Source organism: Prunus persica, chromosome G3 (genome assembly GCF_000346465.2).
Source record: "Prunus persica cultivar Lovell chromosome G3, Prunus_persica_NCBIv2, whole genome shotgun sequence".
In the NCBI taxonomy this organism is placed as follows: domain Eukaryota; kingdom Viridiplantae; phylum Streptophyta; class Magnoliopsida; order Rosales; family Rosaceae; genus Prunus; species Prunus persica.
Window position 1 is genome coordinate 14,136,962 of NC_034011.1, and position 24,781 is coordinate 14,161,742.

Sequence of the window (24,781 nt, forward strand, 5' to 3'; positions counted from 1 at the left end):
GCTGCCATAACGATAAAGCTCCTACAAGGAGCAACCAATGCAAATTCTGGATAGAAAGGAACAGGTGTTGCGCTCTAGAACCATTCCAATAGTGAAGGTATTGTGGAGGAGTCAAACTGTTGAGGAAGCTACTTGGGAACCTGAGGCGCAGATGCGAGCCAAATACCCTTATCTCTTCGAATGACAGGTATGGAAATTTCGAGGATGAAATTTTTATAAGTGGGGTAGGTTGTGACACCCCGAACCTAAACCACGTTGTAGATCACATCAATACAAGTTCGTAGACATGTTATGGGCTTAAATTAGAGTTGTAACAAAGAAGTTACGATCTACGGAAGCCTAGTGGAACAATTGTAAATATTTCAAAGTTGGTTTTTAAAATTAGATTTTCCTCTCTTCTCTCTCTCTCTCTCTCTCTCTCTCTCTCTCTCTCTCTCTCTCTCTCTCTCTCTCTCTCTCTCTCTCTCTCTCTCTCTCTCTCTCTTTCTCCCTCTCTATCCCCCTGGTCTTCTTTTCCTTCACGCGATAGCCCCTACCCCAAAAGGTTCAGTCGGCCACATTCTATGCCACTATTGTCGCTTTCGACCACCACCGGCCACAATGCTGGTACCAAAACAACCACCTCCACCTCCTCTCTCCGTCAAACCCCTCCCCCGCCTCAGCCGTCAGCCCAGGTCACTGGAAAAAGAGAAAATCATACACATTTTTACCCAAAATTTCCTTCATTCATTCCGACGATTTCGGCCACCAAATTTGTCAATCCATGTATGCTTTCTCATCCTTCAACGTGTTCTAGCTGATGGTTGGTTGGTAAGTTCCAGTCACTTTTTGACCATGGTCCAAGAACAGAAGTTGCTCCACTCATTATCCTGATCACGTAGGTCAGGTATTGTTAGGTTATTTGAGGATTTTTCGATTCCTAGAATTTCTCAAGACACTCACGCACTCCTGGCTCATGTGGTGGCTCATGGGCCTTGTTTGGGGAACCCATTTGGTCCTAAAATGATCCCCATGTCATCTCGAGCACGACGGTATACTCGGATTTGAATTTGGTTATCGTTTGATGGTAGATTGAATTTACGCATATTAGGCATTATCCAGGTTTGATATATTTGGGCCATTGGATAGACTCCATTTTCAAATATGTGGACCTAGACACCTATAGGATCATGTAGGAATTTGTGGATTGAGAATCTAAGCACCGGATGCTTCGATTCAATGATTCAAAGATTAGGCTAAATGGTAACCGTCCGATTGTGCGCTCACGAGCGATTCGACTGTTCGATTCAGACCAAACTTGCAAGACATGTATAATAAACCTTGTTGGACCCATAGGAACGTTCAGATCAGAAATCCGAGGTTGTGGAGCCCGAGGGCCCGATTGTCCAAAATTGGAATGTTTGACCACTCGGTTGACCGAGCTTCTTCCGAGGTAATTCCACCATTTGGAACACGTAGTTTGACCTTAGGAACTCCTCGTTTGTCATTCACACACCTTGAATCCCAAAAAAATTAAGAATTTATTTTAAAGTTCTCGTTCGAAGCGCTTTATTTTAATCTAGTCCTCGTGTCTTTAAATAGGTACTCCGACCTAGTGTATACAATAGGCAGGAGCCTCTTCGGGTCAAGCAGCGTAGGACTATCTGTGAGTGGACTTTGTTTTTAGACTATAATCCTTATTTTCAAGGATGGAAGAATATGCATAATGATTTCTTGGATTATTGAGTTATTATGTATTTATAAATGTTGAATATACTACTATTATGAAAGTATTGGAATTATATTCGAATAATTGCGGATTATGAATATTTTGAATGGATATGTGCTATTTTTGAGAATTTCTATCTATACTTGGATGTGTGTGGTACATGGGTTTGTTGGAAAGGGATTATGGAATATGAGTTGGGTTATGGTTTATGTCAGTTTTGAGTGCTATAAGCACTACCCTATGAACCTCCTCAGATTTGGAATACTGGAATTGGATACTTGGAATTGTGTTATGCTTGGATGTATTGGAACCCGGGCACCCTTGACGGGCGTTTTGTAGACTCTTAGCGGGGTTAGTCTGCGTGCATAAGACTTGTCACCGGTGTATGAGTATTGAGGATTTTGTTGTACGTACTGGTGAGCACAATCCCCAGTTCGACGGCTCGTTCCCTAGCTACATGGTCAATTGAGGATTCTTCCATGTGGTCTAGTCAAACAATCCCCCGGTTGGATTGTTTCCCCGGTACAAGTTTGGTAGTGGTTATATATATATATATATATATATACGTATCCATACTTTCGTTCTTGTTTACCTAAACCCTAAACCCTAAACCCTAAAAAAGTATGGGGAAAATGAGAAAGGTTTTGAATGTTTTGGTATACTACTACGGAATATGGGTTTCACTTTAGTTTTGACTTAACTATAAATACGTATATGTAGCTATCTCGATTTTTTTAAATAGTGGGGGTTATATTATGTTATTTTCAAATCTAACAAAACTATATTTTTGTCCACTCACAATTTTCTGTTCTCCTCCCCCCCCCCCCCCCCCCCCCCTCCCTTCTCTCCCCAAGCAGTAGATAGTCTTGAATCAAGAAGCTGTATGAAGTCGTGAACTCCGAGCTGAGCTTGTGTAGGGCAAACTTTCATCTATTTTTAATTATGTTGAACTTCATTTTGTTGTAAACTGAATTCCGTTAGATATGCTCTGTTATCACTTATGTAGGGTTAATTGCAAGGCCGGAGGCTTATTATGTAAAGTGCATATTATTATCTTGTGCATGCTTTTGGTTGTTGTTATTAAATGTGTTTTAACATGTTGAAATTTTTTGGGAAATGTCCAGTTTTCAGAGGAGATTCTGCTGAAATTTCGGTAGAAAGTCTTGTCTCTTTTAATTAGTCGGCCCCGCATCAGATTAATGTCGGAAATACCACAAGATTCGTCCCAGATTCTGAGGAATTTGGGGCGGATCCTGTCATATAGGGACAAAAAATAAACTTTTGCGTAAAAGAAAAATAATTGAAAAATGTGAATCATTAATTTGTGTAGATGCTTTCTATTCACCTTGGACACATTGAAGTTGAGCCAAAAAAAAAAAAAAAAATTGCTTTCCAAGCAAAACTAAAAGCCTTTGGAACCTAAAAATATTGCTTCACTAATATACCTAAAATAAGGGCTGAAATTATAAAAAAATCCCACATGGAATGCACTTTAGAAAAACACTCAAAACTCATTTACTACATAAGAAATTGGTGTTGAAGTTCCCAGAAATTACGTGACTGTCATTGATCAACTTAAAAGAAGTCCAACACAAGAAAACTTTATAAGCACTTAAAACAAACCCAGCCCAATTTTATTTAAAAAAAACACCCAAACAATTCATTACAAACAAAATGTCTTGAAAACCGTAGCTTCATTAACACATCATTATGATTAATGACTGTAATGTTCCACACCTTTATTGTCATGTTGATTAATGGCTATAATGTTCCAGTCTAGGGTAATAACACAGCTTGTGTTTATGTTGATTAATGGCTGTAATGTTCCGGTCTAGGAAAATAGCACTACTAGTTTACTGTTATGTTGTTAATATTTTGTCATAAAAGTACATTGTTAAACAAAAATGAGATCCATAACTGAACTTGTAACCAAAGATAAATCGATCATGAAATCTTAAAATACATTCCGAAAATCAACTAAAATTTGAAGTGAAACACATAATTGAAGCAAAAGATCAAAAATCTCAAGTCTAAACCAAACAACGACGACGACGACGACAACGACAGCAATGACGACGACGACGACGATAACGACGTGGCGAAAGAGGAGTAGAGCTAGGAGCATCTGATTGAGGTTCGTTCGAGGTTCCGAACAATCCGGCAAAAAAATAAATGAATATAAGCATGATTTTAGAACAAAAAATCAAAGATGGAAATATTGAAAATTGTAGATCAGAGATGAAGAATATAGTTGGACCTGAGACTGAGCTTCAATAGAAGCTCCTCTTGTTCCAACATTGAGAAAGCACTAGCAAGAACGGAGAAAATGAATCTGATTTGATTTTTTGGCAAATCTGATTATACGTATTTTATTACACAAAAATAAACTTAAAAATGGCATATAACTAAATTTGTAATTTTGATAATAAAAAATTGCCTATTTTCAGTTATTCTTTCAAATTGTCACTGCAAAATATCTCTAATCCAAAACTATTTAACCACTTAGTTAAATGATTATTATTTTTGTTTTAAAAAAATTGATAATCATTTTAGTATTTTCTTGAACACCATGCTTGTCTTTTGTGGGTCACAATTCTAATGTCTACTTTTTTGTAACATCTATAAATGAAGGCTTGAAAAACAAATTGTAATAGCGCGCTCCAAAAGAAAGAACAAATCTAAATGATACCGTATTACAATCAGTTACTGAAGATAAGTTACATAAACGCTTCCATGAAATTTTTTGGCATTGAACAGCCGTTTCACATTTTCCTCATCACTGCATTCAAGTATGCGCTTTCATCTAACTCCAGTAGATGCGCTAACTTCCTGGGTGACACAAAAGAATACAAAGGCTGGAACCAACCTGCATCCGAATTCAATCCTAGAAGCCTAGTGCTGGTCTTCGCACGGACTCCGGACTTGCACGATGAACCAGAAAGCATCCATAGTGAGACGAGCTCGGCAAATGTCATGGTTAGCAAAACTAGTTATCTTCCCGGTAATCTGGATTCTCTTTCAAGATGACGAACCCTTCCAGGATGGGAGAAAGGGGGATATACCTGCATAAAAACAATTGTTAGTGTCTCAAGTGATCAAACAAGAAGTCAAACAGAGGAACTTTACAGGGAATAATTCGTACTTCTCTGTAGCCAGCTCTGCTCTATCACCGGCAGCCAGAAGAACGGGTGTCGAGTGGGTCTGGAAACCAGTGATTGTTTTGGGACGACCAGCCTGACCAACAACGTCAACAGCTTGGCCCACTCGAACAGGGACAGACAATGGTTTGAGATTCTCATCCACAGTCAACAACATTCTCGGCTAGCACACGAACAATAAAATAATTACAAAACGACCATGAGAAGGCAGCATACAAAAAAGATGGGCTTTTCACAAATAGGCCCATTCTATAATGATATTTTATGCAAAAACTCTTAAGAGAACCTATTTGGAGAAAAGGAAAAAAAAAAACCCTTAACTAGTAACTAGCCATTTTCTAATTGGTTCTTAATGTCACAATTTTTTCACTTGAAAGTACAACATGGAGTTTTTCTATGGTATTGGACTTGAAGGGCCTTTTTTATAAAATGTGATGCTAGAATGGGGTGAAAATATAAAAAAAGACGGTGATCAGACACCAACCTGCATAGCCAAAATAAGAAAGTAGAGTACATAATGATATTTCCCCAAAATGATGGCTTTCATATCAAGACATGCATGCATCAAGGTTATGATTCCACCAAGGGCCGTCCTGTAAGCAAAGAGATAATATATAGAAGTTAAGAGTAAAACAATGAAGCCGGTAAAGATGCAAAAGGCCCATTTCATGACGAGTGTTGGAACATTTTCCCACAACAAAGTTACTTACGGTGATAGCAAGAAGCGATCAGAATGATATGGATTTAGAGTTAATAAACCCTTTCCCAAATGCACAAGACCTTGAGCAATTCGCACCTGAAACAGTGGCCAAAGAATATAAATGCACACTGGAAAACTCCAAGGGCAAATGAATGAACAAAAAGACAGGAAGATGTCTTACACAGAAAAGAAGGCTGGCATCTTTGTAGTAATAACTTGAAAGATTGCGAAGCATGCCGGCTATTCTAGCATTGTTGGTTCCTGCACCTAGCAAACCTAAGGAAATCACTGCAGCCTGAAGCATCCAAATAAAACGTTAAGACTTATCAACTCGGAAACCAAGTGAATAATGGAGATAAAGCTTGCTGTAATATTTTACCATTGCTACTTCTGAATCTGTATCATGGCTAAGTCTGCTTAATGTGTCCATAACATTGACCTGGTAAAAATACACAATTAACAAAATAGTGAGAAAAGGCAAAAATTCAATGAAAGATATACCAGTAGTCCTTTAACTCTTTCAGAACCTGCACTATTACCAGCACCAGATGCAAAGATAAGCATACAAAAGCACTACAACTCGTTTGCACAATTACTGTTCCATGTTTTTTCCAACTCACAAGACATGAATAGTTAGATTTCCCGGACAGTTGAGCTAGCATTGAAGGTAAAAGTTTTGCTTTTAAAGGCTTTTAACTTTCTCCAAACTGATTCCAGATTTGAATAGGGATAAATTTGAAGGAAATCACTCATATAAACAACCACATCATTAGATATCAAAGATGCTCAGCTAACAAGATTAATACCTTGGGGTTTGATATGCAAAGGAGACCAAGAGCCAAAGGTACTGCCCGACGGATATTCTGTTCTCCATATTGTAAAAGATGCTCTAACGAACGAATTGCCATTTCAACTCCCAATTCTTCAGCCATTGCAATCATAGCAATTCCAAGCACAGCAGGTCCTTGGTGAGTTTCATTCTTCTCAAGATGTTGTGAACAATGACCGAGAAGGTTTTGAACCTGCATGAGAGAAGAGTTCCCAACTTAATACATGTCACAGAACTCAAATGAGAATTAAGCAGCCTTAAAATATTACCTTAAGAACATTGCCTGTTCCTGCATAAGCACAAGAAAGCAGAGTCATATCGCAATGCTTTCTGATTTTTTCATTGAATGTCTTTGAAACTTCAGCTGTGGCTTCAACGTTTTCCTGTAAGACACAAGTAAATTCCAAAGACAATTAGAATGGTGGAAAATGAATTGAAAACACAAGCTTTAACTGCACAACAAACATCAAAAGAAACTAAAATCAATTAGGGAAAGAAAAAGTACATATTTTTGCACAAGGAGAATGTTACCTGCTTCCCAAGGTACAGAAGTCCAAGACTGAGGGGAATTAGCCGAGCAAGGGGCTCCCCCAACTCTGAGTCACTTCGGTCCATTAATGCAAATATGATTGCCTGAGCAACCTCTTCATTGCAGGAACCAACATATATCAGCCCCAACGAGATTGCAGTGAATGCCACAACATCAAGGGGAGCTTTTGCATCATTAAGTATAGGAGTCAGCTTACTACGTATCTGAAAAAAGAAAGATAAGTTAGCTTTAAATGGAAATAAACATATTACAACAGTTCAATCCAAAGACCAACTAAATAGCAAACTTCAAATTAAGAACTTCTAATGGTCAACGCAACCAAGAGCAGTAGTGATTAGAGAACATTGCGGGTCTGATTGTGATTCTGCTGATGTAATTCTTGAGCCGAGCATGAGCCAAGGAGTAGGTCATTTTCATTTTAAAGGGAAAAGTTTGCTGTGGCCTACCTGATCTATCAACAGGAAAAAATAATTTCAAAGACACGTTACCTGCTCGTTCTGAGCACCAGCATATGCAATCCCCAGGCCCATTATTGCACCAATTCGGATAGATGGATCTTCTTTATCAATATATTCACCCAGAAGTGCCAGCGCCTGGAAAAGGTATTAAGATTTAGAGATATATTTGAAACATTATATTCAGCAGACGAAAAGATTAAGGCACCCACAGGATCACAATCATTCTTGATACTGCAATTGACAATCCCAACCCCTAACAATGCACCGGCAATAACATGGTTATCATTGCTGTGGAAGTACTTGTCAATTTGGGCAAGTCCAGAGTCGACATCCCATAGTAAAATCATACCCTGTCAAGAAGAATAACAAAGATTTTAAAATTCAGTTTAAAACTTTTAAGAAGAGGGTAAAGTAACCAGGGTTGCAAAGGCATGCATACCAGACTTGCTGCAGCACTGGTCTTTCCATGCTCCTTATTCTTGAAAAGCCAGTTTCCAGAATTACCACCACTTGAGGCATCTGATGGGACTGTCATCAACTTATCCTGCACCAAAAAGAAAAATCAAAAAACACATGTCAATTAACTCAACCTGACAACATTTAGCAGGTACCAAGTCCGAAAATCCTACCTGACCAAAGCCAGCATTTACAAAGGCGTTAACAAAAGTTGCAGCCAAGTTCTGTCTTGCTGAATCAACACTAGCACCAGCACTTGCTCGGCCATCAAGTAAGTGTGCCTTAACCAAAGTCCAAGAAAATCATGATGATCAGAGAAGGGAATGGAGAAAAAGGTTTTTAAATGGAATTGAAAGAAATATGGTTATCTTAAAATTTTTTGCTATCACTAGCCATTCAACAGAAACAGACTTATTGCCACAAATATGAAATTCCAACTAATTGGCATAATGAAGGATACCTAGAATGAAAATAAATAACATTGTAACGATTTACACATCATTACTGGCAAAAAACAATACGGAATTGCTGGTACTGTTTTGGGGAGATGAATTTGATCTTTATCTATCACATATGTAAAGCCCCTACATTGTAATAGCACAATGACTATCCTAGAAGATAAAACTGTCATCAGACGTTTCGAACCATTAGCCAGACATGAAAGGCAATTAAACATAATAATTTTCATTTTCACCAAAAATAAGCACAACTGGATACAAATTTATCATATCATTTGAAATGGAAATCACAAAAAACACTAATTGATGATGATCAAAGCTGGATAGGTCTTACCCATGATGCGTTACAAATAATATATTTTAATTAGTTGATCGTATGTTTACCACAAATGACAAGGAGGTAACATAAACCAGCATCATTACTCATTAATGTAAACTAATGTGATTACCACATTAAATGCAGTACAATCCCTCGTAACAGAAACTAACTCCACAAAATATATACAAAAAATAAAATAGAACTCTCGACATCAGTAAAGATTAATATGTATGGAAGATCCATATTAAAAAATAATAGGTAATCAAAAGTTCAAACCTTGTAGATATCCTCTGGAGTTTTGGCCTCCATGACCTCAATATCACGAGCAAGGGTAAGATAACCTTCACTTAACTTAGAGTTGTTGATAATATCCTGCAATGCCTCTCTGTCATCATCCTCTGCAACCATCTCATCATCAAGCTCAAAACTAATACCCTGCATGATAATCATAAATGCGAACAAAATCAGTACCAGTAAAAAAAAAAAAAAGCATAAACAATACACCATATGACATCAATGTCAAGCTAATAACTTTTAGGCAAGGTGAAGAAAATATTTCCAAGGCTATGGCTACTGCTTTTTTTTTTGGGGGGGGGGGGGGGGGTGTTCAACAAATGGCAATCACTTGTCCAACAGCACCTAACTACATGTGCCCGCTCATCTTAAGATACAACAAATGAATTAACCTCCATTTCTTATGCATTTGTCCCCCATAAGACCAGAGAAGCAGGGAAAGAGAGAGAAAGAGACAGAGATGCGCACACACACACACACACACATGGAACAAGATGATACAGTTCACCACCCAGAACAAGCCCATTACAGTCCACTCTCTAGTCAAGGAATTGAACTAAAATTTGACCACCGTATCATCAGATGAAAATCACTCTAATTAGAACATTGATTGGATTGTTTTAATGAGGAACATAATCATGCATTCCTTCGTATAAAGAACATAAAAAACAAAATTTAAGAAAACTTAACACTTACATGTCGAGCAAGAATGTAACAAAATTGCTTTTTACGTAGCAGATCATCACAAGATTGAAAGACCTGCCTTACATTCTGCAAACAAATACTTACAATTATTACAGCGAAACCTTCAGATGCATGTAATGCAATACACACACACACATATAAAGCAAAGTTCTCATTTCCGTAAACATAATCTTCTCCCACACTCATCAGAAAGACAATAATATGTGGGCTTACTCAGCTATAATTTATAAAACATATCATCTATTATAAAATCCAAAACTGTTACATAGCACAAACCTGCAAGTTGTCCAGGAAAAGCGCAATCTGAAGTGCATTCGGATATTCTTCAAATTTCATGTATATCAGGTATGCAATATCCAAAACTAATGTATCATCTGGTCCAGGAAGGTATCTGCAATATGTTAAGAAGAAAATGTCAACACTGGGAAATGAGAGGAGAGGTGAGGAGAATGAGAGAACAAAAATTCACATTGGCACATTACAGCTGCTTATCATACGTACATACTACATCATATGCGAAGAAGCAAAAGTGAAGAATTCAGAAACAAACAGTTTCAAGTCCTTAGGCAGGTATTTGCGCCTATAGCGGTGGGATTAGTTCAATACTTTACTGAGACAACTCAAGACATGCTTACAATTCTGATTTTTAGAATCTGAATATTTTCATCTAACTAATATATGCGCACACACAAAATTCAGCCACATCCCAAATTACGAACTTCTTTAATAAATTAAAAAGTTAAAAAGTCATGAACTTAATCAATCAAACTTCTGAGTAGTTATGAGAATTCTTCCCCAAAAGAATGCCACATGTGGACCGAAATTTCTTAACTCAAGGTCGCTTACCTTGCTGAGCTGGTGAGGTAGAGACAAGTCCTCTTAAAATTTGTCTTATCAACATGCTCAACTAACAGATCAAGATCTTCAACCTGTCATGGGTCAAGCCATCAGTCCCAAGAAGAAAAGGAAGTATAAAGGCTTTGCTGGAAAACAATATTGAAAAATTAATATAAATAATTTTACCTCCATTAAAAGGTCAACAGCTTCAGGTTCAGCATTGTGCTGCAATTCAGACAGAAGTAATTAGAACCAAAACCAATACAGTTTAGCTAGTGAACATTGTCACTGTTTACAAATTTAGAATTTTCTGTCCATCTTCCAGATGGAGAGGTACAGAGCTTTAGAAATCTACCCATTCAATTGACATCAAAGGGCTTGAAATGCATAAAAAAGAAGCATTTCTGCAGTTGCTCTTATTTTTTGCATAATGTCTCATTATCTATTTCAAGCTTTTGATTGCAACCGAACAGATACTAAGAACTAAAACTCCATTTAAAAGACAAATGAAAAGGAGCCTGATTACGGATTTTCGAACCCGAAGTATTTATGCCATACGGTGTTAACTTGATTTTCTACCCTAGTTAGAAGGAAAAAATTCCACATTACAAATCATACCTTCATGTGAAAAGCAACAATTTGCTGCACTAGCTCCATTAGATCATCAATTGGAGCCTCTTCACTCTGTAACAGATATAACAAAGCAAAATTCAGAATCAATTTTCAACAGACCATAAAGAATAGCATGAAGTATTAAAGGATTTGTCTCGATTATTTATTCACACATCTCAAAAAACAAGTTACATATAACAAGGACAGAAATGTGAAGACAATACAGCAAAGGAACTATCCAACACATGCGATATAGATCAACAAAAACAAATGACCATTCATTTTGTGTCAAGATAATAATATCATTGAAATATTATGCATTGCAATCATGCATTTCTAGATATAATTTAAGTACACAAGGACCAATGATCTGAGTTTTAGATGTGCACAAATAAAGAAATAATGGAGAACCATGTAACAAACGCTCCAAGAAGCTAAATAAACTTTCCGAACAACATTATAACACATGTAATGGATATATATCAAACCTGCCGTTTAGCATACTCTTGAGAAATTTCTCCAGCTAAGTTCCTGATTACAAGAAAGTCGACCAGTAGTGAGAACAAGATTTGGTTTTATATATGCCTCTTTTGAACACAAATTCAACCACCACCAATAAGGAACATTTGAAACCCCATAAAAACATAACCAGATTAAAAATGATGCCACTAAAATATCACAAAATGTCACTATAGGCTATGCTGATCACTATGTCCTAAACTAGATGATTCTGACCTGACATATTCATGGCCCCATGAACCAATATCACCCTCTGAACCCAACAATCTGTACTTCAAGCTTTCCTGAAAGCGGTAGGCACATAGACAAAATGAATACAAAACTTTAGAATATCACAAGAACGGTAAACCAAAAAGTAAATGAAGGATACAAGTATGGATACATTATAACTAAACCAATCAACAAGAATAATATATTAAGCAGAAGTCCTAGCATAGTCAGGCATACCCGTTCTCCCTCGGCAGACATGGTCAGTGCCAAAACTGACAATATGTCTGCTAGGTATTTCTGCAAGTAAGAGAAGAAAGATTAAATAAACTGCAGTGAATAAAATAAAAGGGGGCAGGGTAGAAAAAGATTTATTAGACCTTTTTTTTATAAGAAACAGATAAATTATCCCTTTTTTATGTGAAAAATTTATACCTTCAAATCTGAATCTGCCATTGTGTCATAGAATGCTTTTAGAGTTCCATAATGCGGACGAAGATACTTTAATGGCTTCGGAACTGAAGTCATGGAGCTAGTTGAGGTACGGATTTCCTGCCTAAGAGATGAAATATTATGTGACGTCAGGCCACAGAGAACTTAGTACACATCACTTAGTACTTAGTACACATCACTTAGTACAACTAAGAAGAGCTAAACAAGTGAAACATAACATTAATCACTTATTACACATCAATCATATGTAAATTTAATTCCAAAAGTAATAATAATAAATACACAACATAACGGCATCAGTAAAAGTTAGAAAAGCACTCTGAGGTCCATAATTTTACATTTTTTAGAGGGTCCAGTTTCAACTGCATCCTAACCATGTTTTTAAAATTAAAAAAACACTTTTCCCACCAGAGAACTTTTGGATTTACCATCTCTATGGTTCCACATTTATTGCTAACTACAAATATCTCTTTAGAGACTCACTAGAAGAATAAAATTACCCCAAAATCAACCTCTCTCTGCCTGTGCCTCTTTACCATGAAAACAAAAAATATTACAGAGAAGGGCTCAAACTTGGTGTTTCTTTCTTTTATTCAATAGCCCTGTAGATAGAAGTTCATATGTAGCAGTAAAACCTATAATAGCAGATAAAGCATCAAGCAATTCAGTACACTGAGGATATACTTGGCTCCCTCCTTAAGTGTACAAGTAATTTTTTCTCTTCAAATTTCATACAAATTCTTCCATCTTTCTTCCAGACCATTTCCCCACATTTTTCTATTCCCGTAAAAGTGGGCACAAAAAATTGAGGTAAATGAATTGGGACTTGAAAGAAAGTATAGCAATGCACACAGACAGTGATTACCAGAAATTTAAAAATTAAAAATTAAAATAAAAATAAAAACCACATAGACAGTGAAGACTACGTTATAAGCACAACCACTAGACACAAGTTCAACTTACAAAACAAGTTGCTTGAGGATCAATTACAGCAACTTCTAGGGGGATAAAATGCTATACCTCATGCTCTCTAGAGCATTCCTCTGCAACGCAGGATTAGGATCCTGAACCCTCTCCACGTACAACTCTAAGTTCTTCTTCAACTCCAAATCTTCCTCAGACTGCAGGTGAAATGGATGCAGCAAGGTAAATAAGCAAACTCACAAAGAATACTAAAACTCATTGTTCATCAGTTCCATAGTCGAACCCATCACCGTAACTTCACTTCATCAGTGTAGTTCTATTCCACAGGAATCCACAGGAAATTGTTAACAAAATGAACATTTAAACACGACAAGACTAGATTCTTATATTCGAAAATACTAAGCTTTGATACAGAAGCCATGAACAAGCCCAAAAAGTTATACTGTTAGAAATAGTCTAATGCAAGAACTTCAGCTTAAGAAATTTTCCGAGGAACCAAACAGGCTGTTAACGAAACCCTAACCCTTAGAATTGCTTACCAAATCCTCATCCTTCTTTTCGTCTTTCTTCTTGGGATCCTTGGCGGGCACTTTGACGGACTCCTCATCGCGCTTGCCGATGCCGCTTGGGGTGTTCGGATCTTGTGGCGCCATGTTCAGAGAGCTCGTGTTCTCCTCTTTCTGCTTTCCTCTTGTACAAGAAAAAGCTCGGACCTCTTGCTTTCTTTTCACTCTCTCCGCTGGTTCGAGGACTTTATAGTAATGAGTTCGATTTAACCCGACCCGTGCTATTGTTGGGTTACAAAATTCTCTCTTCCACTAGTGGGCCTCGATACAGCATTAACAGGCCCATATAATAGTACTATCCTTTTGCCAAGGACAACAATATTATCTGATAAAATCTACAAATTGTTTTGAGAAATTTGTAAAAATATCACTTTAATTATTAGGAGTGTTTGCATTTAGCACCGAGCAAAAAGATTTTGGCACCTACACTTCACCTTTTGTAGTTAAAAACCAATAAAGTGTCCAGTGACTGATCCAAGATTTTTTCAAGAAAGGGGCAATAAATAAAAGACTAAAGTTCAAAAAATAAAATAAAATTAGACAATAAAATTCCTTTAGAATATAACAAAGATTAATCTTAAAAAATCAATTGCAATTAATCTAATTAAAATGCTATCAAATTATCAATTAAATAAATAAATCATAATTGATCATACATCAAGTCATGTACTATTATATTGATCATACAAAATACAAAGAGAGAGCCCAATCAATAATAATAATAACAATTATTATTTATTATAATAATAAACATATTATAAATAAATAACAAACAAAAAAATGAAAACAAAAGAAAAGAAATGCCAGCCGTGGTGAAGAAGAAGACCTTGAGTTGAGTCAAAACTCTTATCAAGAGTTACAGGCTCCTCACTCAGCGATGATAATCAATTTAGTTAACTTAATAATTATCATTAATTCAACGCAAGGTATGGTCTGAGCTTTTTCAACGTACGGATAATTAGTAATTGCCTTGTCTTCAATTCAAATGATACGTAAGGTAGGTTTCCTATTTCTTTTTCTTTTTTAAAACTTTCCTGGCCCAAAACTACGTTGTTTTGGCCACGAATTTTTTTTAAAACACATAAGAGCCGTGCTCACAGTGCATCATCTACACTTGAAGCAAAGAACAGAACCTCTTTGAGGCATTTTCTCAAACAGGTTGTGGGCACTAGCAGAAGGGCATTTTCAGGCACTACCAAAGCTTTTTTCGGCAAGGGGGGTGCAACTGAACCTCCTTGCACCTATGTGGATCCGCTAGTGAAAGTGTCTGCTATTTTTTTATTACAGAAAGAAAGAGATGGTGTTGGTTAGGGGTGGGCATTTGAATGTGTGAATCGATGAACCGAGGAAAAAGGGGAAAAAAAACATGTTGACCAAAAAAATCAACCTAGGCTTAAAAACCAAACCGGATTGTTTTGGATCAATTCCTGTCCGGGTTATTGTCTTGAAAAAACTGATATAAACTTAACTGGACCGGTAATCTTAAATTTACTTATTCATTAATATCTAAAATTATTAGTAAGTCTAATTAATATTCTTCAGATCTTTATATTTTTATCTTTTCAAATTGGAAACCGCTCGAATTGAATTGGAACCACATAGGTCCAATTTGGTTCAATTCTTCTAGACACTTTCTATAATATAAAAAATTGAACCAAATTGGATTGTATACCCACCCGTTGGTGATTTTTTTTTGTTAGTACAAAAGACACACTAGTGTAGTGGTTTGGAGCAATTGCTCCTTCAAGAAAGGTCTTGGATTCGAGTCCTAACATATGTGTAATATGTGTGAGTTTAGTATATTATTACCCCTCTTAATACAAAAGGTCCTTTTAAAAAGTCAATATATTTTATTTGGTTGTTTAGTAAAAGCATTTGCATTTGTCTGTGTGCGTTGTTGTCTTGCTAAACAAGTATGGTATTACATTGGTAATCTTCTTATTACCTTTAGGAATTAACATTGAGAATTAATTAGTGTAGAGGTCTTTTGTGTAGCCTGACGAATGGGTCTGGGCTGCCGTAAGAGGAAAATGAACAAAAATTCCCCGAGTGCCTAAGTTCAAAAACCAAGCTCCCAAAAGAGTTTTTTGAAAGGTTTGATGAAACCTCAAAAAAAAAAACACCCTCAGGTTCTTTTCACCAATAGCTGAATAAACATAATGAATTTATTCATGGCTTAGCTTGGGCAGGTAATGTAACAGATAGAAAATCCACATCGGGTTACTTCACATTCGTGGGAGGTAATTTGGTGACATGGAGAAGCAAGAAACAGAATGTAGTAGCTTTATCCCGTGCAGAAGCCGAGTTCAGAGGCATGACTAAAGGGATTTGTGAACTTCTTTGGTTAAGAAAGTTGCTTACTGAACTTGGGTATAAACCTACATCCACAATGAATCTCTTTTGTGACAACAAGGCTGCTATAGCCATTGCACAGAATCCGGTTCAGCATGATCGTACTAAACATGTTGAGAACAATGTAGATATTAACAATGTAAACAAAAACAAAAATAGAAACTGCAATGAAAATACAATGTAGATATCAATGATGTAACAAAAATAAAAACTACAAATAAAAACATAAACATAAACATAAACATAAACTGCTAACAAAACAAAAACAAAAACTAATTTTATAAAAACAGAAACTGCAATGCAGGGTATGGGAAAAAATAAACATATTAATGAGTGAAGAACCAAAATGTAAAACCATGATGAAAGTACTAAAACAATCAAAAGACATTAATTTTTGATAGAATTGTATAAGTACCATATAATTCACACATTCATACTAAAATCCAAATGATCCCTAAGCAAGTGTACATAGAATGGAAACTGCACATAAGTTTTTAGAAAATCTAATTATACAAAAACAGAAACTGCAATGCAGAGTCTGGGAAAAAATGCACCTACTAATAAGTGAGGAATTAAAAGGCAAAACCATGATGAAAGTACTAAGATAATCAAAAGACAAATCCATTGCTGATAGAATTGTATAAGTTCCATATACTTCACACATTTATACTAAAATCCAAATGATCCCTACACAAGTGTACATAAAACAGAAACTGCGCAGTAGTTTCTAGAAAAACCAATTATACAAAAATGAAAATTGCACTGCATAATTTGAGCCAAGCACTACCAAAATCATCAACTCAAGACCAAAAACTACATGATAAAACCTAGTAAGAAACAACCTAAACAAATCAAATCAACAAACAAAAATATAAACTATAGTGTAACACATAAAAATCATCAGCCTAAAGAAATCAAAACGAAACATAATCAAAAACCAAAAAAATCAACAAAATAATGGCAAAATTATAAACGAACAAGAGATTCAAAGTACTCATACCTCATTAGCAAATTCTACAAAAATATGATTTTAAAAAAAGCCATCAAACTCAAATATGATTTTAAAAAAAGCCAAAACAAAAACAAAACTACATCAAAGAGTTGAAAAATCTACTTATAAAAACCGAAAACAACTAGAAAATTCAAATAAAAATTTGATCGAGAAAATACATACCTCAATAGCTAAAAAATTGAGCTTCACGTCAAAAAATTAAAACTCCAATAGAAGAAGAAGATCGAAAACTACAGTGCAGTTTCTCAAAAAACCAAAAGTTCTCCTATTTAAGTGGGATTTTCAATAATGAAAAAATGTAATCCTTCATGCTTCATTATTGAAAAACAAACTATATTTCATCAAATCGAATATAACTATTAATGTTCATAAGATTCTACTTCCAATGCTAGGAAATGATAAAACAATTTAGCCAATTGTAATTAAATGGAAAATGTAATGTACTGTTTGCAAAACTGCAGTGTAGAGTCAGTCTAAAAATTAAAATTTCCAAGAATAGAAAATGTGTTCGCTAAGAAAAATAGCTAAACAATTTCACTTAAACTTGTCGAGGCAAAAATGACAAGAAGAAATATGTATATATGTAATCCTATTCTCATTGAACTGCTTCCAGGTTATGAAACCAGACTCAACCTAGGAAAATGGTATATTTTCTATATTTGACCTTCATGTTACTGAAAATTTGAAGAAATCCAAATAACTCAGGACTTATTCAACCGGACATGAACTCTATCACGTAATTCCTCTCACACCAAGTGGCTACTAGCCACTCTTCAAAGAAGAGTAGAATGAATCAACATCATGTGCACAAGTACCAAGTTAGAGTGCAGAAAGGTCTAGCACATCTGAATTAGTGGCATTGATTTGAGTATTGGTCTACCTTAAGGTGTCAAGATTGATCACACGTAAAAAAAATTAGTTTCTCTAATATAGGCCCTTACAACTACTATATCCTAGACACATACCCACCTACTCTAAAATCTTTACTTAAAACCCAAATTTAAAATAGGATACCATGTAAAATAGATTTGTTTGAGTATTATTAACTAAATTACAATATATGCCATTTATTTTCAATCATGTCATTAACTGCCTTAATTGTAATTAATTATCCCTATTAATAGCATATCAAACACCTCATTTCTTTTAGTTAGCGTTACACTCTCTAACCCATCGAGAATTTCTAAACAAATTTGAACAAAAAAATCCCTTAATTATATATCCAATAAATAATGTATCTATAAAAATAATATAAATATTGATATTTTATTTTCAGAAAATATAGTACATTATTTACAATAAATAAATAAATAAAACGATGTTCAAATACTTTCGTAAAGGAAATTGTACATTTTTCATAAATTAAACTTAGGCACATAATAATTTATAGGAAATATAGATATATTATTTACAAAATAAAATATAGGTACTATTTCCAATATAAAAAAGTTTTTTTATGTCATAAAATAGGTACATTGTGCTTATTGAAAGTTCTGCACATTTTTCATAAATTAAAAATAGGTACTTCCCTAGAGAAAAATAGGTACATTATACTAGGTTGTTATAAAACTAGATGGAGAAAATATAGATAGAAGTGATATGCTAAAGATAAAGTTTCATAATGTTTTTTCTCAATTGATCTTTGGTAGAACCACCTATTTATAGGCTTACAAGATAGGAAATTGAATACCATCATTTACAATATACGTATAGGTTATAAGCACTAATTACAAATACTTAATGCATAGGTTACTGTTCACCCGTTTTGATTTTAATCCTGTGATCGTAGGGTAAAGTTCCCCATTTGCTTCACAACCATTGGTGGTCAACAAGTCAACTTTCTTTTGTGCGTGAGCGTACCACTACTAGTAGTTCAAAACCCTAGCAGACTTCTAAAAAATAGATAAATTGCGCCCCAAGTTGCTGACTTTTAAACAAGCAATTGTGAATTTGGATAAGGAATATCTCTCAATTAAGTTCTTTTCTTACCTCAGACTGGTGAGGACTTTACAATTTTTTACAGTACAAAATTGGTAGTTCTGGCCAAAATAAATGAAAAGAAGACAAACTGTTTTAGGCAGAACTGCCTATTACAAAGCTCAGAAAGAGAAAAAGCCAACTCCAGAAAAGACAACAGAGCGTTGGACTTCGATTTCTGTCCGGGTAGTTGTTTCTGATCTGGACTAGATTGGATGTGTCTGTTCTGAATTGAATCGTCAACACCTTCAACTGATGAGTTTCAGCTGGAAATCGATACCAACATTTAAGTTTGGCAGAGCTTCAATTTATTTCGAGCCATGGAAGGCTTGCTGAATGGGCAGAATTGAGGCCTCTCCAGTCTGAAAGGGATAGAAATGGCTAGATTAATGGTCACTGAGTTGGAACTGCGCTATGGTGCCTGTTCTGCTTGACCAAGGCTTTCTGAAAATTTGTTGAGATTTTCATATTTGTGAAAAACCCTGACTCTGCTTGACTTGGCTTTGTGCTGAACCAAGTTTGTAACGAGAGAAATCTCGTTTTATAAGACTGTTTCTCTGAACTGAACCGAAAACAGATATTCGAATTCTAGTTGATTTGTTTCTTTTGGCTTGATGAGCTTTGGTCACTTCAGTGTTTGAAGGCTTTTGAGATCAATTGATCATTTTGAGTTTTTCAGTTATGACTTTGAGAGTTTTTGTCTTGATTGATTTTTTGGCTGTCCTTTGATCTGTTCACCTCCTCTTATATTTATAGAAAATGCTGGAGTGGGTCTTTCATCTTAATAATGGACGACAGATCTTTCCATTCAATAACATAAAAGAAGGAAGTTATTGTTTTGGCAAATAAGAATCATCAACAATCAGCTTTCATGGAGGTCTTTTTCTTACTTTTATGAAAGAAAGACCAACTCTCTTTGTTCTCTGTTTGTTCCTTGTAAAGAGAAAGAACACAATCTGACAGGACCCGATCTAAATTTCACTTTGGAATCCGAGCCAAACCATGTGCTTGTCTGACACCTGGCGGGTGCCGGGCACAAACGACCAAAATGCCGTTCCAAAACAAATCCAAGGAATTTCAAGCTCGACTTCTATTGAAAATTCGGCAGAGTCTCCCCTATAAAATGAACATTTCCCCAAAACTTCCACCTGTCAAACAAGCATATACAAATATAACCCAACTGCCAGCATGTATCAAATTATGTCAAAAATCAAGCATCCTATTATTCTGGCCCTAGGCCTCCATAAATCAAATAAATCATTCTGCTAATAAAATTCAATTCAGCTTTCAGAATATCAATAATACATTAACAATCTTAAAGACTCCAACTCGTGGCTGCACCTTGTAACCGTAGGCTGCCTACGTACCCTTACTGAGGGATCAAGCCACACGTAGTTCTTCCCTCTACTCATATCAGTCACACATTGAAAATAAGTATGCCATACCCTGAACTCCCTTATTTTAGTTTAAGAACATCTCAGAACTGAAATTCTCTCCACCTAGGCGTACCTCTACTCCTGATCCGTCAACTTCATTAATACTGTCAATTCCATCCTCGCAGGCCGGGCAACAATCCTCACAGGTCACAGAGATACCCCTTCTAGCCTCAATCCTCGCAGGCCAAACCGCAATCCTCGCAGGCTTCGGAGAAACCGCTTCTGTCCGAGCTGCAACCTATAAATAACTATCTATTCAACCCGTAACAAGACTTAGATAACTCTTTTTCAGTCAGGACTCGTATACTATAAAACTAGCCCTAAGGTTGGCGTTTCTAGAGTGTCCGGGACTCAGTTTTATGATCCGTCGAATCATATACGATCCTGGAATTACCTAGATCCACATATATGAAATTCACTATGATCCAACGGTTCCAACGTATTAAACCCGGAAATCGCACACTAGGCAAGATCCATTTGGGGTTCAAACATTATCCGAACTGAAATTCACGAGTACCTACACGCTCGTAGGTGGCTTGATCAATTTCTGGCGACCGAATATACTCCAAAACGTCAGCCCAAACTCCTATCCTAGGTGTAACACCCTATTTGGAACCACTTTTGTTCTTGGACCTACCCCAAAAACTGGCTAAAAGTAGCCGGAATTGGAGGTCGAAAACCGGCAGATTTTCAATCGCTTATTTGATTTGCTAAATGCAGAAATTCCTCAAAACTAACACAACTAGCAGGAAGAACAGCTCGAGAGGTTGAAAAACCATACCTGGATCGAAGCAAATGATGGTCGAAATCGCTCAAACGAGCGTTGGAAATTTCTAACAAAAACCGGATAGTTTTCTACTTTTTTCGGCGTATTAAACCCGAAAATTCACTATGATCCAATGGTTCCAACGTATTAAACCCGGAAATCGCACACTAGGCAAGATCCGTTCGGGGTTCAAACGTTATCAAAACTGCAATTCGTAAGTACCTACACGCTCTTGAGGATCAAGAGATCATTTCAGAACATAATGCTAGGCCACCATGCTGCCCACGCGCCGCCACACATTCCGGCAACGCGTGGGTGGCTTGATCAATTTTCGGTGACCGTAAATACTCCAAATCGCGGGACCAAACTCCTATCTTAGGTGTAACACCCTATTTGGAACCACTTTTGTTCTTGGACCAACTAGCCGGAAGTGGACAGAATCGGAGGTCGAAAATTGGCAAATTGTCAATTGCTTATTGGATTTGCTAAACGCAGAAATTCCTCAAAACTAACACAACTAGCAGCAAGAACAGCTCGAGAGGTTGAAAAACCATACTTGGATCGGAGCAAATGGTGGTCGAAATCGCTCAAACGCGGCTTGGAAATTTCTAACAAAAATTGGGTTGTTTTATGCTTTTTCCAGTGGCTGCTGCGGATGAAAATGGTCGGGAAAGGAAGGGAAGGCAACTTGCGGTTCTAACATGACCGGTTCTGTGGTTGGTGGTTGAGTGTGGCGGTGGCTATGGCTCAAAGATCCAACCGGCTGTGCAAGGGGGAGAGGCTACGTGTGACTCAACCAGAGAGAGAGAGAGAGAGAGAGAGAGAGAGAGAGAGAGAGAGAGAGAAATTCTGGTTTTAAAAATCCATTTGGCAAAATTACAATTTTGCCCCTACTTGAATTTTGATCGTATCTCTCTCGTTACAACTCGAATTTGAGCCAATTACGTGTCTACGGACTCATCTCAATATGCTCTATGCAACAGTACAACTGAAATCCCCAAATTCCTTCCCTAACAAAAAACTAAACTTTTAAACCATTAAAATATTCCGAGGTAAAATCATCCTTTACTTGAATAAATTAATAATTAAAAATTTATTTAGGACCAGGATGTTACACAATCTACCATGATGGTCAGTTTTCTTTTCCTGTTTGAACAACTCCCTTGCTCCCTACTTATCTCTTGAGAACGTGGTCTGCTTATCTCTTGGAAAGGCCACCTACTTTGGTGCAGATTTTCTCTCTCTCTCTCTCTCTCTCTCTCTCTCTCTCTCTCTCTCTCTATATATATATATATATATATATATATATATATAAAGGGATTATGATCTTCTTCCTTTGGCTGCAAAAATGGAGAAGTCCTCCTGTAAGACCTGCCTTCATTAACTCCCTATCAACTCCTCTGTGATAGTTGAAAATTTTGACTTTTCAAACTCAGGAAGTCACGTAGGGCTCTTTTGGGAAAACTTTTTTTAGTAAAAAAAGATCAGCTAACTTGCTTTTGATATCAAGTGACGAGAATTTTTCAGAAGCTGGGTTTAATCCAATTTCTTGGAGGTTTTCGACCTGCTTGGTGATGAATTACCATTTAATTGGTAATTTTATTTATTATTTTTTGTGTTTTTTAAACCTCTGCCACCTTTGCAAAAAACGTGGGCTTCCAATGTCGATTGGGCTACTTTCTGGAGTCAATGCCCATTCTTCTGTTTTTCTGTTTATGGGCCTCTTTGTCAAAAATGGGCTGGCGTGTGGAATTCTTAGGCCCAAACAGTTACATAAAATCCAAGGGTCGAATACTAAGAGGAATGGTGGTCATCCACCAACTCATGCATTTACAACATAGGTACATTATTTAGAGAAAAAATAGGTACATTATTAAGAGAAAAAAATAGGTACATTTTTTAGACAAATATAGGTACATTATTTAGAGAAATTATTAGGTATATTATATCCAAAATACGTTTAATAAATCGGGTATATTATTTGAATAATAAGTAAATTCATAATAGGTACATTATTTTTTGTAAAAGAAGTAATAGGTACTTTATTTTTTAAACATAAAATTGTATGTAGGCTATTATATTTATAAAATAATAATATAATAGATAATTAACTTCATAAAGAAATACATAAACATTTTTTTATTAGATAAACCTATTAGGTATGTTAAATTTGAATTTATTGTTAAATTTAAAAAAGGTTTCCAAATTAATTCCTACATTCATTTGAAGATTTTTCCAAATTCCATGTGTGTCATTAGTTACAATCTAATTTAAAATTATTTTTATATTGATTCCTACATTAATATACAAAATGCAATAATGGCTTAGTTAGGGGTATTTTAGGAATTGAAAAAGTACAATAAATTTGATTTTGCGCTTGATTAGGTAACTTGCCGAGTTGGATCCTAGTCATCGGGTTTTATTTAGCAAAAAACAGGATTTTATTCAAACAAAAATAAAGAGATGGGTTATAGTTGAGGAAAAATGATTTTGAATGGGTTAAGCTGAATTTACTATAAAAAGAAATTAAATACATATGAAACTCACTTCTTGTTTGAAGTTGAAAAGTGGTGGTAGTGGACGACCATTTGGAAGGTGAGCATTGGGCTCCCGAAGTTCGTCAAAGAAAGGATGTGAACCTTGTCGGGGTTTTTGAAGAGGGAGAACTTCTCCACAGAGATCATCGAGAGCTGTTTGGGCCAAAATATTGCACACCAGCCCATTTTTTGTCAAAAGGCCCATGAACAAAACATTTTGGGCTTTTTATCTATAGGAATTAGAAATCAAACCAAGAAGCTAAATTAAGCCCATGCCTTTTTAGCAGATTGTGAATATAGCCCTAGTCTAAAAATATAAAATACCATTATTGGCCATTTTTAGAAAAATTTCACTCTACCCAAGGAAAAAGCAAGCTAGCAGATCTTTCTAAAAATAGGTTTCCCTTAAGAAATCCCACGTGACTTTCTGACCTTGGAAAAAGTCAAAATTTTCAACTATCACAGAGGAGGTGATAAGAAGTTAATGAAGGCAAGTTTTCAGGAGGACTTCTCCATTTTTGCAGCTAGAGAAAGAAGATCAAATCCCCTTTTCATATACAGAGAAGTTCTGCACCAAAGCAGGTTACCTTTCCAAGAGATAAGCAGGCTATATTTTCAAGAGATAAGTAGGGAGCAAGGGGGTTGCTCACCAGAAAAAGTAAACTAACTATCATCACAGACTGTGTTCTTTTTTACAAAGAACAAACAGGAAACAAAAGAAAGTTGGTTTTCTTTCAGAAAAAGCAAGGAAAAGACCACCATGAAAGCTGATTGCTGATAGTTCTTCTCTGCCAAAATGAATAAACTTCCCTCTTTTATGGCATTAAGAAAGGAAGATCTTTTGAAAGATATGTTGCCCATTATTAAAGATTAAAAACCTCACTCCAGTATTTCCTATAAATATGAGAGGAGGTGAACAGATCAAAGGGTAACCAAAAAATCAATCAA

At 36.0% G+C, this 24,781-nt stretch overlaps 1 protein-coding gene across 1 annotated transcript; it reads right to left on the reverse strand.

Moving 5' to 3' along the window:
- Positions 4,310 to 13,920, reverse strand: LOC18765979 (26S proteasome non-ATPase regulatory subunit 2 homolog A). Its single transcript, XM_007198866.2, has 25 exons — positions 13,727 to 13,920; positions 13,284 to 13,384; positions 12,246 to 12,366; positions 12,051 to 12,110; positions 11,820 to 11,887; positions 11,573 to 11,615; positions 11,091 to 11,156; positions 10,659 to 10,697; positions 10,482 to 10,564; positions 9,912 to 10,026; positions 9,627 to 9,701; positions 8,913 to 9,071; positions 8,033 to 8,140; positions 7,843 to 7,947; positions 7,613 to 7,753; positions 7,434 to 7,538; positions 6,927 to 7,148; positions 6,665 to 6,778; positions 6,373 to 6,588; positions 5,946 to 6,005; positions 5,748 to 5,861; positions 5,577 to 5,662; positions 5,351 to 5,459; positions 4,851 to 5,029; positions 4,310 to 4,770 (listed from the first exon to the last, which is right to left on the reverse strand). Exons 1-25 carry the CDS (start codon positions 13,838 to 13,840, stop codon positions 4,695 to 4,697), a joined length of 2,679 nt encoding a protein of 892 aa, XP_007198928.1. The 5' UTR covers positions 13,841 to 13,920; the 3' UTR covers positions 4,310 to 4,694.